The following is a 22,053-nucleotide window of genomic DNA, read 5'->3' as shown; positions in this document are numbered from 1 at the left end:
ATTTTTGTTGCGCATTATGAAAGAGCTCCTTAAAAGTCCTCCACTGTTCCTCAATTGTGCTACCGTTTAGTCCTTGTTTCCAGTCTACTTTAGCCAACTCTGCCCTCATCCCACTGTAGTTCCCTTTGTTTAAGCATAGTACGCTCGTTTCTGACACAACTTCCTCATCCTCAATCTGTATTACAAATTCAACCATATTGTGATCACTCATTCCGAGGATCTTTTACGAGGAGATCGTTTATTTTTCCTGTCTCGTTACACAGGACCAGATCTAAGATGGCTTGCTCCCTTGTAGGCTCTGTTACATACTGTTCTAAGAAACAATCCCGTATGCATTCTATGAATTCCTCCTCCAGGCTACCCCCTGCGATTTGATTTGACCAATCGATATGTAGGTTAAAATCCCCCATAACTACTGCCGTTCCTTTTTCACATGCCTCCATTATTCCCTTGATTATTGCCCGCCCCACCATGAAGTTATTATTTGGGGGCCTATAAACTACGCCGACCAGTGACATTTTCCCCTTACTATCTCTAATCTCCACCCACAATGATTCAACATTTTGTTCATTGGAGCCAATATCATCCCTCACAACTGCCCTGATATCATCTTTTATTAACAGAGCTACCCCACCTCCCTTCCCTTCCTGCCTATCTTTCCGAATCGTCAGATACCCCTGTACGTTTAATTCCCAGTCCTGGCCACCTTGCAACCATGTCTCTGTAATGGCCACCAAATCATACCCATTTGTAATGATTTGTGCCGTCAACTCATTTACTTCATTTCTAATGCTGCGTGCATTTAGGTAGAGTGTTTTCATCCTAGTTTTTAAACCATGACTTTTAGTTTTGACCCCTCCTGCAGCCCTTTTATATTCAGTGGCCCTTTTTGTTTCTTGCCTTTGGTTTCTCTGCCCTCCACTTTTACTCATCTCTTTTCTGTCTTTTGTTTTTGTCTCCTTTTTGTTTCCCTCTGTCTCCCTGTATTGGTTCCCATCCCCCTGCCATATTAGTTTAACTCCTCACCAACAGCACTAGCAAACACTCCCCCTAGGACATTGGTTCCGTTCCTGCCCAAGTGCAGACCGTCCGGTTTGTAATGGTCCCACCTCCCCCAGAACCTGTTCCAATGCCCCACGAATTTGAATCCCTCCCTGCTGCACCACTGCTCAAGCCACGTATTCATCTGTGCTATCCTGCGATTCTGTAACCTGCGCCTGATTTTTTTATGTGTAGAACAGGTTTTTACAGTTCTACAAAAATCTTCAATTGCTCCATTCGAAGTTAGTTTGGAGTACGTTTTCACTGTGGAAACTTTGAAATCAGGCGTCAGTGGCCGGACACGCCCCCTTTTGAAGAAAAAATTCTGTTCCAAAGTGGAACTGTTCTAACTGACTAGAACTGCAGAAAGAAAAATGTGGAGAATTGCGATTTCTAAGATAGTCCGTTCTCCACCAGTTGCTCCTAAAAATCAGGCGCAAATCATGTGGAAACTTGGGCCCTTATGTCTCTCCTGCTGTGATTGACACTGCTGTAAATTCTGGTCTGGAATTTTCACGAAATTGGGAATTCCTGCTCACACTGTACAGAATTATCAATTATAATTAGCAGTGTCGTCTTTGGGGGGGGGGGAGGGAGGAAGACAAGAAAAAAAGACTTAAATTTATATAGCGCTTTTCACGACCACCAGCTGTCTTGAAGTGCTTTACAGCCAATGAAGTACTTTTTGAAGTGTAGTCACTGTTGCAATGTAGGAAACGTGGCAGCCAATTTGCACACAGCAAGCTCCCACAAACAGCGATGTGATAATGTACTGTTTTTGTTATGTTGATTGAGGGATAAATATTGGCATAGGACACCAAGGATAACTTGTCTGCTCTTCTTTGAAATAGTAGCTGTGGATCTTTTGCGTCCACCTGAGAGAGAGAGAGAGAGAGAGTGAGAGAGAGAGTGAGAGGGCAGACAGGGCCTCGGTTTAATGTCTCAGCCGAAAGGTGGCACCTCCGGCAGTGCAGCACCACACTGAAGAGTGTCAGCCTAGATCTTTGTGCTCAACCTTCTGACCCAGAAGCGAGAGTGCTACCCACCGAGCCATGGCTGGCACTTAAAATCATAGAATGGTTACAGCACAGAAAGAGCACTTCAGCCAATCCCATTCCCCCGCCCTTTCCCCGCAGTCCTGCAATGCTTTTTTTCCTTCAGGTACTTATCCAATTCCCTTTTGAAAGCCACGACTGAGTCTGCCTCCACGACCCTCTCAGGTAGAACGTTCCAGATCCGAACCATTCGTTGCGTAAAATAAGTTTAACCTCATGTCGCCTTTTGCCAATTACCTTAAATTTGTGTCCTCTTGTTATCGACCCTTTCGCCAATGGGAACACTTTCTCTCTGTCTACTTAAAGAGTACACAAGGTCTGGGGCGGGGGGGGATGAAAGATGTGCCAAACATTTGTTTCCCCTTTAAGATGGCGTCCCTTCAAGGGCTTGCTTTCCGCGCCCTCGGCGGCGGGAGGGACAACCTAATCGACGATCGATTGGTCGTGTCCGAGCTTTCCTCCAAACATCAGGGGGGGGGGGAGGAGGGAGGGAAACCGCCGTCGTCGCTGGCCAATCCAAAGCTGATAACTGGAACTGACACCCGCCCCAGCGGCTGATTGATATCCCTCTCCTCCAATGGTGGCTGGCAACTCCGAAGGGCGCACCCACCGACCGCCGCGCCTCCGACCAATCGCGCGCACAGGGTGGGCGGGGCCTGGTCCGATCAGCTCGCGCTGTCAAGTTCGGTTGACGGCCAGCGTAGTAGTAGCGGCAGCCGTCAATGGGAGAGCGAAGATTTGTGCGTGTCCTGTGAGGAGATCTGAAAATCGTGTTTTAAAAATATATACATATATATAAATATTTATTTGAGGGGAAAAAAGCGCCCACCCGCCTTGTGTATTTCAAATACTAGGGTTTTGTCGTCGCCGTGTGATAATTCTAAATATGGAAGAAGGGTCTGGCGAAGGTGACATGTTTACAGTTGAACACGAGCTGAAGAACGGTAAGAGCGCGAGCCTGGCCCGGAGCAAGCGCTAACGGGAGTTTTTAAACCCTGCCCAGCCAATATCCTCCCTCGCTAAAGTCCCCCTTCGTAACGTCTCCGCGGATAAAACAGCGTGCACGGTTATCAATGCACCTTTTGAAAACGTATTGCATTTTAAAATCTTTTTTGCAGAGTGGAAAGTTTGCAGTTGTCTGCAGCTGCAAAAAAAAAAATGCATCATTTTCAACAAATGCAAGCTGGATGCTTGCAGACGCATGATAACGCGATCTTTATTGTCGGCACCGATTTTGGTAATTGGCGTGTGTGTGGTGTGTCTTTTTTTCGTTCGCCGTTTAGATTGAGATTATGAAATGCCATTACTGTACTTGATAGCATATCCATTTTATTGTTGCTCCATTTGTTTTTTTTTTAAAAGAAGTGTGTTTGCAACGGGGAGGTGTTGTGTAAGGACGTGTGCAGTCGTTTTGCGTGGTATGTCTCTCTCATGTTCAGTTGCATTAAAAGTCGTAGGAACTAGAATTTTGCGAAAGCCCTCTTCTGTTGTTGTAATCTTTCCGGGGGTGGAGAAGGGAAGTAAGCCGCAATTGTTCCCACTGCTGGAATTAATAATGATGGACCCCCAAAGATACTGCCTCCCTTTCCAGTCGGAACAATTATTTGTTGTTGTATGGAGTTGACCATGCTTACATCGTCTGCAAATGATTATTTCTGGTAACTCAGAAAATGCATTTATTTTTAGTCATAGGAGGTATGTTGAGGGAATGTGTCCAAACAGATTTATATTTGTTGCATGTCTCAGAATAGCAGAACGAGGCTGGATTTAATTTTTATTATGAAGCGACATCACATTTTAAATAATAACTAGGCTCGCGAAGTATTTTTGTAGAATCGAATGAACTTAATGTACATAGCTATTGCATTTAAAAAAAAATCTGGTGGGAGCATTTCCTCGTCCAAAGTAAAGTCCTTGTATATTTTTCTATTTTGCCGCAATTGAAGCACGTTTCAATTTAAAAAAAAAATCGAATGCATTTGTGAAGCTATAAAATAAGTGGGAGGAGACGAGAGTTAAACTGAACAGACAGTAATGTACAGTAGTGGGAGCAGTTAACACTTCATAGAAAAGACGGGGCACGATTATCGAACAGTTGTACAAAATTGTGCAGAGCTAGAATTTTATTTATTTGGCCAAATATTTTTCTACAGTGTATGCTTTATCTAATGAGCAATAGAAAAAAAGCACCTGAAGTGTTTGTGTGTGTATGTGTGTGTGTGTGTTTATTTATATATAACTTTTATTTATATGGTGCCTTTAACACAGTAAAACATCCCAAGGCACTACTTCATATCAGTTACAGACAAACAGATAAATTTGACACCGAGCCACAGAAGAAATTGAGGCAGATGATCAAAAGCTTGTTTAAAGAGGTAAGTTTTAACGAGCATTTTAAAGGAGGATAGAGAGGCGGATAGGTTTAGGGAGGGAGTTCCAGAGCTTAGGGCCCAGGCAGCTGAAGGTATGTCCATCGACGGTTGAGCAGTTAAAATGAGAGATCTTCAAGCGACCAGAATTTGAGGAGTGCAGGCACCTTGTGGGATTGTGAGGCTGAAAAAGATTAAAGATAGGGAGGGGTAAGTCCATGGAATGATTTGTAAACGAGGATGAGAATATTGAAATCGAGGTGTTGTTTTACTAGAAGTCAATATAGGTCAGAGAGCACAGGGGTGATCTGGACTTGGTGAATATATATACCTCCAATTTTTATGTCACATTTCATTGTAGTGTATCACAGAACTTTGCTGTAGTATTTCTTTGTATCGTGTGTGGGGGAAAAAGAAAAACTTGCATTTATATAGTGCTTTTCACGATCTCAGGACGCCCCAAAGTACTTTACAACCAATTAAGTACTTTTAAACTGTTGTAATGTAAGAGACGCGGCAACCAATTTATGCACAGCAAGGTCCCACATGACCAGATAATCTGCTTTATAATGTTGGTTGAGTGATAAATATTGTCTCCTGCTCCTCTTCAAAATAGTGTCATGGGATCTTTTACTTCCACCTGAGAGAGCAGTTTAACGTCTCATCCGAAAGATGATGCATTCCCTGAGTGTCAGCCTAGATTTTTGTGCTCAAGTCTCTGTTGCGGGGCTTAAACACACAACCTTCTAACTTGGAGGTGAAAGTGCTAGCACATAGTCATACTTGGAGGCCATAGAATGGCTGTTATGGAAAAAGGATATATTACTCGCATCAGGGGTTATTCTGAGTTTGAGGCTAAGGCACATTGGCTCATAATTTGTTAAAATAACAGCGAGGGTTGAGCAAGTGGAGGGAACTTTTCTCTGTTCCTACCCAAGTTATACATGAACTTTACTTTGAATTTAAGGTGTGCTACCTGACACAGGTTGTCAGGAAAGACTTATTTTTGCCTCATTAAATGCTTCTGACAATCTCGTACAGCAAAAATGGATTCAGGGAGACATTTGGCCACTGCTTCCTCAGATCAATCACCTGCGTTGAGTTTAAGCTTAACAATAACAACCACTTGTATTTATATAGCACCGTTGATGAAGTAAAACATCCCAAGGTGCTTCACAGGAGTTTTATAAAACAAAATTTGACACACAGTCACATAAGAGGAAATTAGGGCAGATTGGTCAAAGAGGTAGGTTTAAAGAGCTTCTTAAAGGAGGAAAAATAGGTAGAGAGGTGGGAGAGGTTGAGGAAGGGAATTCCAGAGCTTAAAGCCAAGGCAACTGTAGGCACGCCACCAATGGTGGGGTGATTAAAATCAGGGAAGCTAAGTGATTAGGAAATGGTACGACTGAGTATTAATTTCAACACTTTTCTGAGGTGAGGAGAATATGTAGGATGGAATATTTACAGCTTAGGAGGACAACGTTCAGAAGAACAGTGATTGTAATGGAAAAGCAAAATACTGCGGATGCTGGAATCTGAAATAAAACCGAAAATGCTGGAAATCTCAGCGGGTCAGGCAGCATCTGTGGAGAGGCAGTTAACGTTTCAGGTCGATGACCCTTTGTCAGAACTGGAAAAAGTTTGAAATGTAACTGATTCTTGAAGTGCAAGGGACACAAAGGAGGAGGGGAGGAAAGAATTGATTGTATTGGTAAGTAATTTAAAAATGAGCAAGATGTGAAAAATTGTGTTGGGGAGAAATAGAACTTGGGCTTGCTAGAGACCTGTAGAAACTGTAGCCTAGATCATATAAGAACACAAGAAATAGGAACAGGAGTAGGCCCCTCGAGCCTGCTCCGCCATTCAATAAGATCATGGCTGATCTGATTACGGACTCAGCTCTACTTCCCTGCCCGCTCCCCATAATCCCTTATCCCCTTGTTGTTTAAGAAACAGTATATTTCTGTCTTAAATTTATGCAATGTCCCAGCTTCCACAGCTCTTTGAGGCAGCAAATTCCACAGATTTACAACCCTCAGAAGAAATTCCTCCTCATCTCTGTTTTAAATGGGCGGCCTCGAGTTCTAGTCTCCCCCATCAGTGAAAACATCCTCTCTGCATCCATCTTGTCAAGCCCCCTCATAATCTTATACGTTTCGATAAGACCACCTCTCATTCTTCTGAATTCCAGTAGGCCCAACCAACGAAACCTTTCCTCATAAGTCAACCCCCTCATCCCCGGAATCAACCTAGTGAACCTTCTCGGAACTACCTCCAAAACAATTTCGTAAATATGGAAACTAAAACTGCATGCAGTATTCCAGGTGTGGCCTCACCAATACCTTATATAACTGTAGCAAGTCTTCCCTGCTTTTATATTTCATCCCCTTTGCAATAAAGGCCAACCTGATCACTTGCTGTACCTGCATAGAAACATAGAAAATAGGTGCAGGAGTAGGCCATTTGGCCCTTCGAGCCTGCACCACAATTCGATAATATCATGGCTGATCATTCCCTCAGTACCCCTTTCCTGCTTTCTCTCCATACCCCTTGATCCTCTTAGCTGTAAGGGCCATATCTAACTCTCTCTTGAATATATCCAATGAATTGGCATTAACAACTCTCTGCGGCAGGGAATTCCACAGGTTACCAACTCTGAGTGAAGAAGTTTCTCCTCATCTCAGTCCTAAATGGCCTACCCCTTATCCTAAGACACTGTCCCCTGGTTCTGGACTTCCCCAACATCGGGAACAATCTACCCACATCTAACCTGTCCTGTCCCGTCCCGTCAGAATCTTGTATGTTTCTATGAGATCCCCTGTCATCCTTCTAAACTCCAATGTATAAAGGCCCAGTTGATCCAGTCTCTCCTCGTATGTCAGTCCAACCATCCCGAGAATCAGTCTGGGGAACCTTTGCTGCACTCCCTCAATAGCAAGAACGTCCTTCCTCAGATTAGGAGATCAAAACTGAACACAATATTCCAGATGAGGCCTCACTAAGGCCCTGTACAACTGCAGTAAGACCTCCCTGCTCCTATACTCAAATCCCCTAGCTATGAAGGCCAACATACCATTTGCTGCCTTTACCGCCTGCTGTACCTGTATGCCAACTTTCAATGATTGATGAACCATGACACCAGGTCTCGTTGCACCTCCCCTTTTCCTAATCTGTCACCATTCAGATAATATTCTGTCTTCGCGTTTTTGCCCCCAAAGTGGATAACCTCTCATTTATCCACATTATGCTGCATCTGCCATGCATTTGCCCACTCATCTAACCTGTCCAAGTCACCCTGCAGCCTCTTAGCGTCCACCTCATAGCTCTCACCGCCACCCAGTTTAGTGTCATCTGCAAACTTGGAGATATTACACTCAATTCCTTCATCCAAATCATTGATGTATATTGTAAAGAGCTGGGGTCCCAGCACTGAACCCTGCGGCACTCCACTAGTCACTGCCTGCCCTTCTGAAAAGGACCCGTTTATCCCGATTCTCTGCTTCCTGTCTGTCACCAGTTCTCTATCCACGTCAGTATATTACCCCCAATACCATGTGCTTTGATTTTGCACACCAATCTCTTGTGTGGGACCTTGTCAAAAGCCTTTTGAAAGTCCATACTATCCTTTTGTGTTTCATGCACAAGTACCCCCCAGGTCCTGCTGTACTGTGGCACTTTGCAATCTTTGTCCATTTAAATAATAACTTGCTCTTTGATTTTTTTTTTGCCGAAGTGCATGACCTCACACTATCCAACATTATATGCCATCTGCCAAATTTTTGCCCACTCACTTAGCCTGTCTCTGTCCTTTTGCAGATTTTTTTGTATCCTCCTTACACATTGCTTTTCCTCCCATCTTTGTATCGTCAGCAAACTTGGCTACCTTCTTCCAAGTTGTTAATATAGATTGTAAATAGTTAGGGTCCCAGCACTGATCCCTGTGGCACCCCACTAGTTACTGGTTGCCAACCAGAGAATGAACCATTTATCCCGACTCTCTTTTCTGTTAGTTAGCCAATCCTCTATCCATGCTAATATATTATCCCCAACCCCGTGAACTTTTATCTTGTGCAGTAACCTTTTATGTGGCCTTCTGGAAGTCCAAATACACCACATCCACTGGTTCACCTTTTATCCACCCTGTTCGTTACATCCTCGAAGAACTCCCAACAAATTTGTCAAACATGTCTTCCCCCTTCATAAATCCATGTTGACTCTGCCTAACCGAATTTTGCTTTTCTAAATGTCCTGCTAGTGAGTCTTTAATAATGGACTCCAACATTTTCCCAACAACAGATGTTAGGCTAACTGGTCTAGTTTCATGCTTTTTGTCTGCCTCCTTTTTTAAATAGGAGCATTACATTTGCAGTTTTCCAATCTGTTGGGACCTCCCCAGAATCCAGGAAATTTTGGTAAATTACAATGCATCCACAATTGCTGCCGCTACTTCTCTTAAGACACTAGGATGCAAGCCATCAGGTCCAGGGGATTTATCTGCCTTTAGTCACATTATCTTACTGAGTACCACCTCCTTAGTGATTGTGATTGTGTTAAGTTCCTCCCCCCTATAGCCCCTTGGCTAGCCACTGTTGGTCATGTTAGTTCAGTACCGTTTTGGAAAATCCAGGCTTGTATCCTTGAAGAATTTAAATGAACAACTGCTATCTCCCATTGACTGCACTTTGATAAGAGTGTTGTTTTTTGGATGCTTATTCTGTTGTGCCTATATAGTAAACAAGTAATTATTTGCCACAGCAGATTTTAAATTTGGGGTGATGATAGACATTTACACAGTTATTATATACAGCCCCTGCTGGCATCAGTTTTAAATTATATGGAGATGAGCCTGGTAGCATCTGATGTAATGTCCTTTAATAGGAGTTGCTATTTTACAAAGTGTCTAAATAATTACTAAGTACTTGACGCTTATTTCAAAGTAAAGATTGTTACTTAATACTTAAATTTTCAGCTGCAACTGCTTGAATTGCTTCACGACAGTTACAGAAGATCAGGAGGCTGTCATGTTAATTTAGTGAAACAAGGCTGAATTAAGAACTTCTTGATGAGATCTCTAAAAGGGGAAATTTTAAAAAACCCCTTTAAGTCTAATGTTAGCCCACCAATATGACATCATCATCATAGACAGTCCTTCGGAATCGAGGAAGAGTTGCTTCCACTCTTAAAATGAGTTCTTCGATGATTAAACAGTCCAATATGAGAACCACAGTCCCTGTCACAGATGGGACAGATAGTCGTGAGGGAAAAGGTGGGTGGGACTGGTTTGCCGCACGCTCTTTCTGCTGCCTGCCCTTGATTTCTACATGCTCTCGGCGATGTGTGCGCAGAGGCTTGTAAAAGAAAATGATCGTGGGTATGATTTTTGGTATTGGTGTCTGTTATAGCGATTTGAAATTTTACACATACCAATGAAGGGCCTATCGATCACAGAGCATTAAGTCATTGTAGAAATAAAATAACCAGTAGCTTGGGTAATCCATGTAGTACAATGTAGATTCAGCGGATGGTTGTGTATATATGACAATACTGCTGACTAATATGTCATATGAGTAGCAACTATACAAAAGAATATAGAAAGTATTAAATGAGAAGCTATCCGATCCTTTACGCCCACTCTTTCTAACAAGTTGTTTTCAATTTGTGCTGTTGGGTTGTTTCCCTAATATGGTGAGTAAGCCAACTTACATTTATTTAACTCCATTAATGTAGTAAAGCGTCCCAAGGAGCATTATCAAACACAATTTGACACTGAATCACATAAGGAGATATTGGGATGTGAAGAAAAGCTTGGTCAAAGAGGTAGCCTTTAAGAAGCATCTTAAAGGAGGAGAGAAGTAGAGGTGGAGACGCTTAAGGAGAGAATTCCAGAATTTAGGGATGGTGAGAGGTGCCACAATGCTTTGAAGAAAAAGCACTTGTAAAACTTTTTCTTGAGGCCTAAGCTAACTCTATGTTAACACCTGGTTATTAGCTTTGTGTTATATTCAAATCTGATTGGTTGAGTTCTCCAAATGACCTTCCCACAGTTCCAGCAGTAGCGTGCTGCATGCCCGTTTTTATTGTAATCTCTAACTTTAGGTTAGTATTGTGTAGATCTAAAATATAATCTTTCCCAGGCCAGAATTTAATAAGTAAGGGTTTAGAAAGTTGAGGAGGTTGATCTAATTGAGATGGTTAAAATGATAACTGGATTCAATTGGGTAGAGACAGAGAAACAATTTCCTCTGGTGGGGGAATCCAGAACAAGGGGGCACAGTGGCCATTTAGGAAGGAAATCGGGAAGCAATTTTTCTCAAAGGGTAATGGAAATCTAGAACTCTCTCCTCCAAAAGGAAGTCTGGATCAATTGAAAATTTAAACACAGAGAGCGATAGATTTTTATTCTAGATCAAAGGTACATGATCTGACTGAATGGTGGATCAGACTTGAGGGAATGAATGGTTTACTTCTGTTCTTATTGATGATCTAAATTTGTCCTTTTGAACATTAAGCCCAATAGCCTCATTGTTGTCACAAAGATTTCAGCAAAGTACACAGGTGGTTGTGTGCAATTTTCAATCTATATCCTCTTGAATTGTACACCCAGCAATGCAATTAGAGAGAGCATTTGCAACTTAAATACTGTGGCAACAAAAGCGGGTCAGAGGCTGGGTCGACGAGTGTCTCTCCTCCTGTCTCCCCAAGGCCTTTCCACCATCTACAAGGCACAAGTCAGTAGTGTGATGGAATACTCTCCACTTGCCTGGATGAGTGTAGCTCCAACAACACTCAAGAAACTCAACACCATCCGTGACAAAGCAGCCCGCTTGATTGGCACCCCATCCACCACCTTCAACATTCACTCCCTCCACCACCGATGCACCGTGGCTGCAGTGTGTACCATCTAAAAAAGATGCACAGCAGCAACTTGCCACGGCTTCTTCGGCAGCACCTCCCAAACCCACGACCTCTACCACCCAGAAAGATAAGGGCAGCGGGCACATGGGAGCACCATCACCTGCAAGATCCCCTCCAAGCTACACACCATACCGTATATCGCTGTTCCTTCATCGTCGCCTGGTCAAAATCCTGGAACTTCCTCCCTAACAGTACTGTGGGAATACCTTCACCACAAGAACTGCAGTGGTTCAAGAAGGCAGTTCACCTCCGTCTTGAAGGCAATTAGGGATGGATAATCCATGTTGGCCTTGCCAGCGATGCTCACATCCCAGAACGAATAAAAAATAAAACATGGTGACATACTGATGATTATAGGTCTATCACTGCTGGTGGAAGTGGTGGGAGCAATTTAAGGTGATTAATTAAATGTATTGCACAGTGTTCGATGTTGGAATAAGCAAGATTTTTCATGTTGTGATTTGCCACTAATACACCAAATAAGCCTAATGATGATATTGCCGCCTATTGTGCTTTGTGCTTTTATAGCTGATGTCTACTTTAAAACTTACTGCTGCATTTATGTTGCTGTATATGGCACTTAACCGAAGTATATAACTGCCTGTGATGTCCCAGTCCTCATTGTGATAGGTGATGGTATCGGAGTAGGGATTAATGTTGTCTCACTGGAGTTAGTAATGTTTATTGACTGCAACACAAGGAACTGACACGACATTCCAATAACCTGTGTACTTTTCACCAACCCATCACGCTGGGGAACAAAAAACTTGACTAGGCTAATATCTCCCATGTATCTGCTGTTCCTTCAGATCATTAAGGAATGTTTTGCATTGATCCTAAGCAGTTGTTTATCCTGGGATCAGAATTTTTGATTTTGGTTTTTAATCTAATGCTATACAGGGATGTGCCAGTATTGGTGGAAATTGAATAACTTGCTTAAAGATTCCCTTTAGAAAGAGCAAGCAAATTAATGTAATCTCAAGATATCTGCTGCCTAGTATTTTGAGTAGGTTGGCGGTGTTTGTGCTGGAAGGATATTCCCCTGATTTAGCAAAGTAAGGTTTTTTTTAGATCAAAGGCTTTCTTCTTCCAGCTATGAAATAACACCCACGAAACTAAAGAAAGACTTGCATTTATATAATGCCTTTCACAATGTCCCAAAGCGCTTTGCAGCCAATTAAGAACTTTTGGAGTGTAGTCACTGTTGTAATGTTAGAACTATTACTGTTTGATATGTGAATATACCCAGCTTTTTATTATCAAGGGCTGCTTAGGTACATAGCATGGAGCTTTTTACTCAAGTTGTGACAATCAACAGACCTTGTTATTTCGATTGAGAATGTATCCATCAATGAAGCAACAGCACTGAAGAGCTCATTTCAAACGGTAAAACCCGTAAAATTCAAACCCTACGAATCAGTAAATTGGAAATATAAATACAGATAGAAGAGATGCCTGGGCTTAAAGGCTGGAATGTCGTCGGCTAGAATATAGAATCTCCCAGCGCAGAAGATGACCATTAGGCCCCTCATGTCTGTGCTAGCTAAAGAGTGCATTGAGATCATGGACCTCAGCTTGGACAGCACAATTAGAATGTACTTCAGTATTTGCAGTCTGACAGCTATGTCTCTTTTACTAGATGAGCTAGTTTGCCTTAATTAACAGTAAAGCTTTCTCTTCCCCCGCCCCATACACACAATATCTGCCTGCCACAAAGAATTTGATTCCTGTACTAACCAATTAAAATGGTTGCTAAAGTCAGTCATGCTAACAGAACCAGTTAGATTTGTCACATTGTTATATTGCATACTTTAATCCAACAATAATGTGCAATTATATGGTGCATTTAACGTAAGAAAATGTCCCAGAGTCAGTGGTAGGAGGGGTGAGCAGGATGGCAAGGGGTTAGCGTGATTATCCCCCAGCGGGTGAGCTGGGCGGGCAGGTCGCCGAGAGAAGAGGTTGGGGTTGCTGCTCATAAGGAGCCAGCGACGGCCTCGAGGGGCACAGAGGGCAGCTGTGGGCTTACCAGGAACTAAAACCTGGGAAGGCGGCAGGAAAGAGGAATAATGAAAGGTTAGTGTAGCGATTTGGGGAGCGGGCAAAGTGCCTAAGAGGAAGAAATAAATGGAGGTATGTCGGAGTTATTCAACCGATTCTTAGAATGTAGTCCAGTACAGCAGCCTAGTCCTGATGGCAGAGGAATCCAGGAGTCTGGAGTCCAAGCATAGTGGAAGTACCTTCACCTCGCGATGTTGTGTATGTAGACACCTTTAGTGATGACTCCACGAGGCAGGGTATGGTCATAAACTCTGCAGGCTTGTGTTGATTCCTGGATTCTTTTACCTCAATCTGGTTCAGCAAAATTACTGAAACGAATACCGTTTGTGCTTTAAACAAAGCAAGCTTTTATTTAAAAAGCAAATCCCGATCGGGGACTTTATCAGACAGAAGGAATGCAAGTCTGTTCGAACGCACTCACTTCCTACGGACAAAGTGACGTTACATTGTAAAGGGACGATGGTTATACATTTTCGGCAAAAGATAACAAGATAGGGCCAGAGTGACATCCCAGCTCAGCCCATCTCTTTTGATCCCTCCTTCCCTTTGTCCACTCATAAGCCGACCCAAGCATGGTCCGATTTTAAACAAAGACCTTCTGTCAATGTTTCAGGTTAATAACATGATTTAATAAGACCTTGAGGTTTTTCTGCAAGCTGTGGGTTTTGTTTCAATATGTGTTAGTGTTGTAACATTTCGCAGTCTCGAGTCTGAGATGTCATGGCTATTCCTCCATGAATTGTTTGTTAGCTTATACTGTCCCTATACAATTCCCATGTTCTCAACTTCAATGTCTCTGTACATTTTAAACATTCACATTCCCCCCTTTTATCATTCCATGATAACACTTAGGATCATTCTAGGAGTATCGCATTCATCCGTTCACACTCTATTTCCTGAATCATATTGTTGTTAGTGTCGAGTAGTTCTTTAGTTCGTTGGATCATAACTCGGGAGCCCTTGACCACAAGAGGGTTTGCTAACCTTGCCATTATTACTTTACAACAAAGGTTAAGGCAACCAACAATTAGATAGGATCTCCAAGATCCATCTGATAGCCAATCAAACCAGCTAGATCCTTCTGCTGGTGTGGATAACTTCTTCACCTTCCTTCTTATGTTATCAGTGAGATTGGTTATGTTTTCTGAACTATCAGGAATGTAAGTGCAACATTCAGATCCTATCAGGGCACACGTTCCCCCTTTCTCAGCTAACAGGTAATTGAGGGCCATTCGGTTTTGTAATGCTACGGTCCTTATTGCTACCATTTCAGCTGTGATGCCCTCCAGAGCTTCAGCAGTATTGTATTGGCCCCCCTCCTCTCGTGATAGTTTGGCTCTGAATCCATCTGACAGTCTCAGTTAAGGTTAGTGGAACTCCCCCTTTGGAATGTATAGGGAATGTAAAGGGAATGTGAACACACCCAACATCTAGAAAAGTTCCCATTTTGCGCATAAACATAAGACATGTAGCTCTCGTCTCTGTCTCCCCTCCCATGCGCCGAAACTGTCATATATCAACACTATTATACAGACTGTGGCATACTGACAGTTTCATTTTATGGCTCAGGATTCAGATAAATAGTCCAATTATTTTGCTGATTAAAAGAGTTCAGTTTTCCCGTCTCTCTTAGGTCACCGTCGGTGTAGCTGGCTGTCTATCACTACGGGTAAAAGTTCAAACTGGTCCACGTTCCAATTAGGATGCCAACGGCCTTGTTCAGCTATGGAGAAGAGGAAGTCTGGAACAGAAACAGGAGTTAGAATAACCAGTAAAATAGGTTCGTTAGAGGGTGGTGAGCTTGCAGTGGTGCAGGTGAACCCATGCACTTTTCCCCTCAACCTTGGCTGCAGTGGGGGTAGTGAGTAACACCTGAAAAGGCCCCTCCCATTGTGGCTCTAATCCCTTCCGAATCCATACTTCCCTGGTGCCACGAGGGACAATTCGGGTAAAACTGGGAGGTCGAGGTGAGCATCTTGAACCTGGTTGTGAGCTAGTCGCAGAGCCTGAGTCAGAGAAAGAACATAGGTGGTCATCAGTCGAGCTGAGATACCATATCTAGGAACAATTTCCCTCATTAACACCTTAACAACAGTTTGAGCCTTATTGTCCAGGGTAGGGTAGGCTTCAATCCATCTGCTAAACACATCTACTATTACTAACACATATTTGTAACACTGAACTTTTTGCAACTCAATGTAGTCCAACTGAAATGTCTCAAAGGGACCTTCGGGTAGGGGCGTTTTACCCCAATCACAGGGGACTCCCTTCCCTGGATTATGTTGCTGGCAAACCAGGCAACGACTACTGATGTTCTGGGTGAGCGCCTGGAGTCCAAGGTGCCACCAAGTAGCCAAAAGTGTGTCACTCGTGGTCCTTGCTCCACAATGAGTAGCAAAATGCATACATTCAATAACCCATAGAGCCAACTCTTCAGACATGCAAGTCTGTTCCGCGGGAGTGGTCCAGAGTTTAGAAACATTGTCATAAGTACATGCATAATATTTCCACAACAGTTTATCTTTTTTCAGGAGCGTCCTCCTGTGCTTTTATAACATCTTGGATGGTTGGCATTGGTTTTTCCGAGGCTAACTTATCCTTCGCAGGATTTTTAGTCTGACTCATAATTTTGGGCACTACCATCTGTTGGTCACGAGAGGCCTGTTTGGCCTCTTGGTCAGCACAACGATTCCCTATATCAACCAGAGAATTTCTGGTAGTGTGGGCAGTACATTTGACAATGGCAATGCGTTTGGGGAACATGAGGGCTTGCAACAAATCAGATACTAGCTGTTTATGGGATATCTCATTCCCCTGTGAGGTTAGGAATCCCCTATTTTTCCATAATTGTCCAAAATCATGGGCCACCCCAAAGGCATACCTAGAGTCGGTATAGATATTGACTTTGAGATCTTTGGCCAAGATACAGGCTCGGGTGAGGGCGAATAGTTCAGCTTGTTGAGCAGAATAGGCAGTTTCAAAAGTGGCAGATTCCAAGACCTGATTCTCCTGGTTTACTATGGTGTATCCTGAGATTCGTGTACCTTCTGGATTAATTCCGTCAACATACATAATACAGTCTGGATCTTCAATTGGTACATCAACAAAATCTTCCCTGACTGATGTGGCCTCTTAAATTAAAGATAAACAATCATGACTGGGTTCTTCCTTATCTTGGGGTGGCTCAGTAAGAAAACAGGCCGGATTAATTGCAGTACAGTGCCGAAAGATCAGCTTAGGATTGTTTAGTAAGTAGATCTCATATCTGCTTTGCCTGGCCATGGTAAGGTGTTGAGTCTGCAGTTGGCCCAGGAGGGCAGCTACGGAGTGAGATGTGTTAAGACGACGGTAGCACAGTCTTTCAGAATTGTACAATACAGTTGAAAGGGCCGGTCATAGAGGGGCCGGCCCAAAGCCGGAGCTTGCAGCAGGGCTGTCTTTAGTTCCTTAAAGGCTTGGACGTCTACGGTTTCTATTTCAAAGCTGCCTTACTTATTTGTATACGGGGTGAGGTGCTTAGTCATCAGGGCAACATTAGGGATCCAGGATCTGCAATAATTGATCATCCCCAAACACTGTCGCATTTGTTTAGCCGTGCTAGGGACTGGAAACTGGCAAATTGGTTCGACTCGGCTAGCCTCCAAAGCTCGGTGGATACTCGGTATTGCCTGTGATAACCCACTTGGGAGGGGTCCTCTGCCCACACATGAGGATCCACATAGTCAGGTATGTCAGAGCCAGTATGATGCTGCAGAGTCGTTAAGACCTTCTCGGGGTCCCCGTGGAATTGGACTGTTCGGCCATGTTTTACAATTTGCACATCCCGGCTGGTAGGGTCAGCCTCGTCTATAGCCTGGCGCACCATAACTCCCAAATCTTTAGCGTGGTGGGGAGGTAATACTTCACGAGTAATATGTAGTGCCACCGTTGGGGGCTGTCCATTTCCACAAAATCTGCCTTCCCTTCCGGTCCAGTCACTCTAGCCCTTAATAGAATTTCCTTCACTTCCCCTTCGTGATCCTGATAAAAGTTCTGCAGGTCCTGATTCTTTCCACTGGGATCGTATGCTAGGGTCATGCGATAGGGTGCCTGCGGCAGGTCCAGAGACCACCACTGAGGGGTTCTAGTAGTATAATACTGCCGCTTAAGGGTTCCCTGTTTTACAATAATCCCATCATCTCCACACTCCAAATGCAACTGGAATTTGCAGAGGAGGTCTCCAGCCATCAAGTTACAGTCCAGATTGGTTGTGATAACAAATCGATGTTCCACCGATTCTTCCTGGTAACCCATTTTAACCGGTTCTGACACCGGGAATGTCGAGATTTGTCCCAGGAATCCTGAAAGTTCCTGTGTTTCAGTAGAGGCAGGGAGTTTAAGCTTTGATTGTACAGAAGACATGAAGGCTTCCGTATCTATCAAAAAGGGTTGCCACTCATTCAGAATTTTTAACAATATCATTGGTTCGTCGTCCGGGGAGGATCCCTGCACAATCAAACTGCGTAGTCAATCGGGGGACAATTGACCAAAGGGGTTGTTCTGGGAGAAGTTAGTGTAAGATCCTCCTCTCCCCCCTTGCCCTCCTCCTCTTCCTCCTCTTCCTTTTCCATGCTGACGGTAGGGGCAATTTTTATTCCAATGTCCTTCCTGCCCACAATTAAAACAGTCAATTCCTCTTACCCAGTCCCGGCCTCTTCCCATACCATGCCGGGGACAATAGGGAGGTTTATTAGCAGGGCTCGGGCCGTTTGGTTGTTTAGTATAACCGTATCCTTGCTTATCCATCCAATCCTGTATGCAACACTGCGGTTCTATTGATCCTTCCTCCCGAGATGGCTCTTCCTTTCTAGTCACGTATTCAGTCTTGACCCGGGTTGGGGGCGCACCTCCCCCCTCCCCTTTCTTTTCCTGCCAATAATATCTAACTGCCCTTTCCATTTGTCCGGATAGCGTGAGCAATCGAATAGTTGTTCGAAGATCACATAGACATCTATAGTGGGGTGGTCTGCAGCTTGTTGTGCATCAGGGTTTGGCATTGGTCTGACAGGGAATTGGTGTCGGGATTTTGGGATCTTGGAAATCATTTCTAGGTCGGAGGATGTTTCGGAGCTGTCTGACTGCTTGACAGTTCTGCGTCTCGATTGGCGGGGGTGTTTGCTATGTCTTTCACAACTTGGACTGGTAGATTGACTAGAAGATTTACGGGACTGTCTGTGATATCGAGATATAGTTCTGCCCTTTCGAGTGTGAGATCTGGTCCTTTCGGCTATATTGCTTGTGAACTGGGGATCCGAATCGCTATCAGAGGATGAGGAGTCAGTTTGGGTTTGTTGCTTTGGTGGTATGGGGTTATTTTTAACTCCTCTCGCCGGAGTGTAAGGTGGAGGGTGTTGGGAAGAGGACTGGAGCAAGGGGCCAGGGGGTGTGGGAGGCGCCGTTGGGCGCTGAGTCAGTGACCACTCATCAATTTCATCATCAGCCTCGGTTAACACAAAGCCAGCCATTTGACTACGTAGTCGGTCAATACCTTTCTCAAAGGTCCCAGAGGATCTCTTAGTAAGTTTCTCGTGCGCACATTATTTTTTTTTACGACGTCTACAGTTTTAACATGTGTTCCCTCTGTCAATGAGAGTCCCAATTTAATAGCATTTATTTGCCAACTTGACAGAAGTGATGCATCTTTTAATTTTTGACAATAGTGTCGCCATGTTACAATTAAATTTTTGTCCCCTTTTCCTCGTCCCCTTCTCCAAATTAATCCCTGTGCTTTTTTTGCTACCTCTACGCTTCTAGTGCCACCTAGAGGCCACTGGTCATCTAATAATTTGTTCAGGGCTCCTGATAATTTTCTGAAGTCTTCAGCTCTTTCAGGGAATTCCTCACATAACTTTTGTAACGGACTATCCGCATCCGTTGTTTTATCCAACTGATTACTCATTTTCACGCTACCCCTCATATTACCGTGTCGTTACGCGTTCGTGTCGTCGTGCAATTTGAACAAACTTAAAATAAACACAGACTTTACTGAAACTAACACTGACTTTGAAAAAACTCAAAATAAACAGACTTTACTAAAGCTAACACTGACTTCTGCGTCGCCCCGTGGTTCGCGTCGCCGCGCGATTTAAAACACTTAAAATAAACACAGACTCATGCGTCGCCCCGCAGTTCGCGTCGCCGCGTGATTTAAAACACTTAAAATAAACAAAGACTTACTGACACCAGCACTGACTTTGATATCACCCCGCGGTTCGCGTTGCTGCGCGTTCGCGTCGTCCCACGTTCACTTGGCCGCGCGCTCGCGCCGCCGTACGTCCCGGGCCGCCACGCGTTCCATGCTGCTGCGCATCTGCGTCAGCCCTCCTTCACTCGGCCGCACGCTCACGCCGCCGCACGTCTCGCGTCGCTACGCGTCTTACGCTGCTGCGCGTCTGCGTCAGCCCTCCTTTACTCGGCCGCACGCTCGCGCCGCCGCACGTCTCGCGTCGCTGCGCGTTCGCGCTGCTGAGCGTCCGCGTCGGCCCTACCTTTCGAGTTGCTGCGTGATTTAAATTCAATCAGTGCCTTGACGGGCCAAGTGATATACGAGGTCGACGTCACACCTGACTTGAACACCTATCCTCTATTTAATTCCCCATAAGCCTTACTTAATTCCCTGTGAGCCTAATTTTCTAAATTTGATTTCTTATGAGCCTTATTTAATTTCTTTTAGTCTCCAAATTTCCCTATCCTTTCGCGTCACTGCGCAGTTTAAATCCAATCAGTCAATGAAAGCCCTAATTTAATGGAGTTTTTCTGCCAACTGGACAAGTGATTTTTTTTTTAGACTGCAGTGGAATTTTTCTCATAATTTAAAATCTCAGAAAAAAATTTTTTTCAGCACCTATTTAGTACGTTACTTTTTTTTGTCTTTTCCATAACTAGAGAGAAGTCTGGCACGTAGGCTGTGGACTGCTTTTCGTTATCTCAATTGTTCCAGCCTCAAGGTCGTGTTATTTAATATATTTTTTTTTTGAATCCATCTCAGTTGTTTTGCTGTGCCTTCTCTGAATGTTTTCTTTCGACAAGTAAGTGAGCATGTTAAATCCTTTTTTTTAACCACCGGGACCATGTAATTTTTTTTTTTTAACTCAACAAACCTATCCTTTGTGCATTTCCTGGCTCCGTAACTTATCATCCGAATATACGTAATTCAATAAGGTTCACACTCTTAAACTTCCCACATACAGGACAACACTACGAAGGGTTTAAAAAAAACTTTCATTCTGTTTGAAAAAGTAGGTGGAGATAAAACAAACCACAACTCCCCTGCTTTTTTTTTTTACAGTAAAAATCACAGAAGCATTTCTCATTTAAACAGACGTTCACAAGAGTCTCTTTTCTTTCCTATTAATTTTTGGATCCATGATTGATCATCTATCCCTATCTAGCTCTAACTATAACCTATCTTTCCAAGTCGCTGCTTGGTTTGCGTCATCGCGCAATTTCCATATCTCTATCCCTATTCTAAGTTTGAAAGGTATTCACCAGATTGTCCTGGATCTCGTTCAGACACTACCTGAGAACCAGCGAGTGGCTAAATTTTCCTCAGACTTTTGAAACCGGGGGAAACTGGAGCAGTATTGAAATCATACTCACTCCAGTGGCCACTTTCCCCTCGTCTCGTCCAAGGCTAGTCTGGCTCTTAATTCGCAAGTTTTCGGCAGTCGTCCGTTGAGATCCCACTTCTGACACCAAATGTTGATTCCTGGATTCTTTTACCTCAATCTGGTTCAGTAAAATTACTGAAACGAATACCGTTTGTGCTTTAAACAAAGCAAGCTTTTATTTAAAAAGCAAATCCCGATCGGGGACTTTATCAGACAGAAGGAATGCAAGTCTGTTCGAACGCACTCACTTCCTACGGACAAAGTGACGTTACATTGTAAAGGGACGATGGTTATACATTTTCGGCAAAAGATAACAAGATAGGGCCAGAGTGACATCCCAGCTCAGCCCATCTCTTTTGATCCCTCCTTCCCTTTGTCCACTCATAAGCCGACCCAAGCATGGTCCGATTTTAAACAAAGACCTTCTGTCAATGTTTCAGGTTAATAATATGATTTAATAAGACCTTGAGGTTTTTCTGCAAGCTGTGGGTTTTGTTTCAATATGTGTTAGTGTTGTAACATTTCGCAGTCTCGAGTCTGAGATGTCATGGCTATTCCTCCATGAATTGTTTGTTAGCTTATACTGTCCCTATACAATTCCCATGTTCTCAACTTCAATGTCTCTGTACATTTTTAAACATTCACACTTGCAGTCTTTTATTAGCAGCTCCTGAGTGCCTGCCAACAAGCTGTGTGTTCCTTTTTATACTGGGTTACCTGCTATGTGCAGGTAAGGGCACATTCAATGTTGCACACAGTGTTACAGACATCACACAGTAAACAGGCATGCATACACAACAATACTACCCCTGAGCATTTTTCATATCCTTGTTGTCATGACCAGGGGAGGTGACCGGTGGTGGGCTATGTGAGGGTTGTGTGGTTGCCAGGTGTGACCCCTGTGCTTGAGGCTGGCCTTGTATGTTTCCCCTCCCTCACAACCAAGTGGGTGTCACTGTTATG

The 22,053-nt window shown here is 43.7% G+C and overlaps 2 protein-coding genes across 4 annotated transcripts in view; one reads left to right on the top strand and one right to left on the bottom strand.

Moving 5' to 3' along the window:
• The window catches only part of dglucy (D-glutamate cyclase), a 99,952-nt gene extending 97,422 nt beyond the window's left edge, over positions 1–2,530 (bottom strand). For both annotated transcript variants that reach the window (XM_070879672.1, XM_070879673.1), the window contains exon 1: positions 2,334–2,530. The gene's annotated coding sequence lies outside the window, so the exon portion shown is untranslated. The remainder of the gene's footprint in view (positions 1–2,333) is intronic.
• A 264-nt stretch (positions 2,531–2,794) lies between these two features.
• Positions 2,795–22,053, top strand: part of rps6ka5 (ribosomal protein S6 kinase, polypeptide 5) — a 292,840-nt gene continuing 273,581 nt past the window's right edge. For both annotated transcript variants that reach the window (XM_070879670.1, XM_070879669.1), the window contains exon 1: positions 2,795–3,040. In XM_070879670.1, coding sequence (XP_070735771.1) covers positions 2,983–3,040 — 58 coding nt within the window. In that variant the 5' untranslated portion in view covers positions 2,795–2,982. The remainder of the gene's footprint in view (positions 3,041–22,053) is intronic.

This window comes from Pristiophorus japonicus, chromosome 4 (genome assembly GCF_044704955.1).
Source record: "Pristiophorus japonicus isolate sPriJap1 chromosome 4, sPriJap1.hap1, whole genome shotgun sequence".
NCBI lineage: Eukaryota > Metazoa > Chordata > Chondrichthyes > Pristiophoridae > Pristiophorus > Pristiophorus japonicus.
The sequence above is the reverse complement of the archived record's forward strand: the minus strand, read 5'-3'. Positions and strand labels throughout refer to the sequence as shown.